General features: G+C 43.9%; 1 protein-coding gene across 1 annotated transcript; it reads left to right on the forward strand.

Moving 5' to 3' along the window:
• Window positions 1-2,809: 2,809 nt before the first annotated feature.
• Window positions 2,810-3,745, forward strand: LOC308101463 (tyrosine-protein phosphatase non-receptor type 2-like; the record flags this gene model as incomplete). Its single annotated transcript, XM_080450881.1, has 1 exon — window positions 2,810-3,745. The coding sequence occupies one exon, from the start codon at window positions 2,810-2,812 to the stop codon at window positions 3,743-3,745; it is 936 nt and encodes a 311-aa protein (XP_080307007.1).
• Window positions 3,746-3,962: the final 217 nt, after the last annotated feature.

Here is a 3,962-nt window from a genome sequence, read left to right on the forward strand (position 1 = left end):
CTGCAAAAACACAACCAACGCGGGGGCCTGTCAACCGAGCCAGACATCTCCTCGAGGAGCGAGAGACGAAAATAAGAGGCCCTATACTTGGAACAGCGGCGGCGGAGGGGGAAAGTGAACGGGTCAAGTGGCCCCGACAGGAAATTGGATGTGTGCTGCCAAGGTGTGCAACAGTTTATTGGGAAGAAGGCTGGGTGTGGTCCGCTGGGGCTCCAGGCACATCTCTCTGTGAGGTTTCAGGGATGGGTAATTTTTTTTTTTTAAGGAGGTTTGGTGTTTGGTTGAGTATATCGCTGCTGTCGGGGCAGAAACCTCTTATCTCCATATTTTAACTTTTTTGTGGGTTTTCTTTCTCATAAATTAACACCCTACTTGATCGTACTGTACTACATCGTCACACAAAAGTATCAAAAGTAGCAGATCCGCTAGCAGATCGACAAGCTCGAAACGCGTCGCTTCGCGCCGCGTTTCAAGCTTGTCGATCTGTTACTTTTGCTGTTTTTGAATTTAAATCATGAAAAGTAACAGTTTTGGATTTATGAGGTTTCCACCCGACAGAGACGATATTCTGTTCTTTTTCTGGGTAAATAAAAAATATAATTGCTATTCGGAAATTTTGAAAATTGAGCAGGAACAGGTGGTACGTTTGCAATCTCAGTTAGCGTTTGTTTGCTTGTTTGTTTCAGGCCTACACCAAATTTCTCATTTTCGGCAAACAAGATGATACTGAGACAGATTCAGGAGTCGGGCTTTCGAAATTAAATATTTCCCTGTGCCAGATGTACACATCTGTTTGTGATATTTCATGCTGCAAAATCCTGAGTGCTAATTAAACTGAATTTTACACTCTCAGTCTCAGCGCAAAATGCAATGGACTCCACAACAATACCAAATACAGTATCAGTGCACACGTATTCCCCAAATAAACAGTTATAGTCTACTACTTATTGCTACCAAAGGAATCTGGTAGACTTGTCCATATGCTGTACACCCACGGTCATTTTGCAGAACATACAATAGTGTACGGTTGCGTGTTCCCATTGTATCACCATTGTCATCAATGACAAAACGACTTTAACCACATGAACCCTATAGCGTCCCTATTCTGGAATGTCATAACTCGTGAACATTCTGCAAAAATAGCCGAACATTCTGCAAAATAGGAAGATCTACAAGCTCACACTGCATCACAGTGTGAGACGTTGTGTACTTGTAGCTAATTTCACTGAAGAGATTTGGATAGAGGAAAAAAGAGTATAGACCAAGTATAGACCGCTGGGAGACAAACTATAGTTATAGGGTGTTTAATAAGACTACATTAAAAACCATGACTAGGCAGCTTTGCTTTAGTCCAATGGTTCTCAAATAGGGTTCTGGGGACCCCCATGGGTTTTTAGGGGATTCCAAGGGGTCCCCAGCAAAATGTGTTAATATTTCATAAAAATCTGTTTAACCACTTTAAACGTATATATACTGTGCAGTACGTCGACTATTTTCAAAAAGTCTTGAAAAGAAAAGCAAGACATTTTGAATGTTTTAAATACATTTTAACAACACAAAACTTGTGTGGGGGTCCCTGGCACAAAATATTTTCAGCTTGGGGTCCACGGCCAAATACATCAAATAAAGTAATAATACAAAAATATAATACAAAAAAGTTTGAGAAACACTGCTGTGACTACAGTACATCATGTGTCTGTCTTTGTTACCAACATCATAAATGGCATATTATTTGTCAGTTTGGGCCGATTTGACAAACGACATGCCTCAGTTACTCTTCTACTTTTTTCCCCTCAATTCTTTTTTTTTACACAATTATGGCTTTAGAACTATGTTTGAACATATCAGTCAGCCAATTAGTGGTCTAAAACTGTGCTCTGTCATTTCTCTGCTGTCCCGCGGGACGCATTAAAGACAATAAACTGCTCTGTAAAACACGAGTGAAGTAAAGCAACGACAGAACGAGCCTTGTCTGGAGAATGTATTGTCTATTTCTTCGAGAAGGTCAGACCTGTCCTGTTTGCTTTCCATCCGTCTCCCTTTAATAGGCCGGGAAAAAGCGAATGACACTACATATATTACAAAGTCGGCAACAAAGAAAGAAGAAAAAAATATACTATAGTGCCATGTCACCCGAGACGGTAAACAGATTTTTGATGAGGCTAATGATCAGCTGTCCTGCTGAATTATTATAATTATGCCATTTGAGAGCTGAACTTGATTGCTCTCTGCTTTCTTTTTCGGAGATAAAACGTCTCGTCTAGGGTGTCTAGGGTATTCCCCTGTGTTTTATATCGAGAACATTTCCATATAAAACATCAGGGTGCACCATTAGTGTTGGGTAAAAATTACTCCACGTAGGATCCTTCATGTATGGAGGTAACGCATGCAGTTTAATCCCAAGATGTCTTTCAGGTTTACAACTGCATGTTGCTCAGCGTGTATGGACAGAAAACCGTTGCCGAACAACGATGATTTGAGCTGACGCAATCTCCATATATGGGCATAATATGGTTACACACCCATGGGTATCTCCATATATCTCCAAAATGTATGGGCATATGACGGGCCGATTTGTGCTGGCCTTCCGACTACCTGCCTGATGTTTCCGGGTTATTGCGATGACAACTCGATGTGTGGAGAATGTCCAGTCCATATATGGGCCTATCTGCCTATGTACCACAGACCCACATGGCAGACATTACTACCCACCCGCAACAACTTGAACTGCATATAGTAGCAGTATATAAATAGCGTTTGCAAACGGCATTGCAAACACTTTAGGATTATTGAGCACTGATATGATAAAATGGAGCAAGAATTTAAAGACATCGATTCGTCGGGACGATGGCAGAATCTTTACAATGAATTACAAAACCAAGCCAATAAATATCCACACAGAGTGGCCAACCTTCCACAGAACTGGAATTTGAACCGATACACGGATGTCAGCCCATACGATCACAGTCGGGTAAAACTTGAAAACTGTGAGAATGACTACATCAACGCAAGTTTAGTCACGGTGGAGGAAGCTCAAAGAGCATACATCCTATCTCAGGGCCCTCTGAGGGACACATGTGGCCACTTCTGGCTAATGATATGGGAGCAATGTTCCAAAGCAGTTATAATGCTCAATAAAGTCATCGAAAAAGATTCTGAGAAGTGTGCACAGTATTGGCCCACCACGGAAGAGCAACAGATATCGTTCCCAGACACAGGGTTTGTCGTGAGGCTAGTCTCGGAGGAGGACATGTCCTATTACACGACACGAGTGCTAGAACTGCAAAACCCAAAGACAGGGGAGTCCAGGGAGATCTACCACTTTCATTATACCACATGGCCCGACTTTGGTGTCCCAGACTCCCCTGGCTCCTTTCTCAACTTCCTCGTCAAGGTGCGGGAGTCAGGCTCCTTAGGTCCAGAACATGGGCCCTCTGTGGTGCATTGCAGTGCTGGGATAGGACGCTCAGGGACCTTCTCGTTGGTGGACACCTGCCTGGTTTTGATGGACAAGAGGAAGGGCCCATCGACGGTTGACATCCAGAGAGTCCTACTGGACATGAGGGAGTATCGCATGGGCCTGATCCAAACCCCGGACCAGCTCCGCTTCTCCTATATGGCTGTGATAGAGGGAGCCAGGTCTATCCTGAAAGACATCTCAACTCAGCAGAGTGAGCAGAGAGTGATGTTCAAAGACAACATCATGCCAAGATCTACAACCTCCACCACCACCCTACTTAGATGACGGGCCCTACACTCAAACAACAGGCCCAATGATCATCCAGCCAGGGCCCCCGAGCCTCTCTCTGGAGATGACGGGTCAGCTGGGGAGCAGCCCAACACACCCAGCCAAAACCACAACATAACAGAGGGGCGGATCATGTGAAAGAGGCCCCTTGAGGAGAGGATTGCAGGAACTGATCTTCTCTTCTTACCAGGTAAGTCCTGGCCCATGCAGGATC

Source organism: Gymnoscopelus braueri (assembly GCF_963280865.1).
Source record: "Gymnoscopelus braueri genome assembly, chromosome: 15".
In the NCBI taxonomy this organism is placed as follows: domain Eukaryota; kingdom Metazoa; phylum Chordata; class Actinopteri; order Myctophiformes; family Myctophidae; genus Gymnoscopelus; species Gymnoscopelus braueri.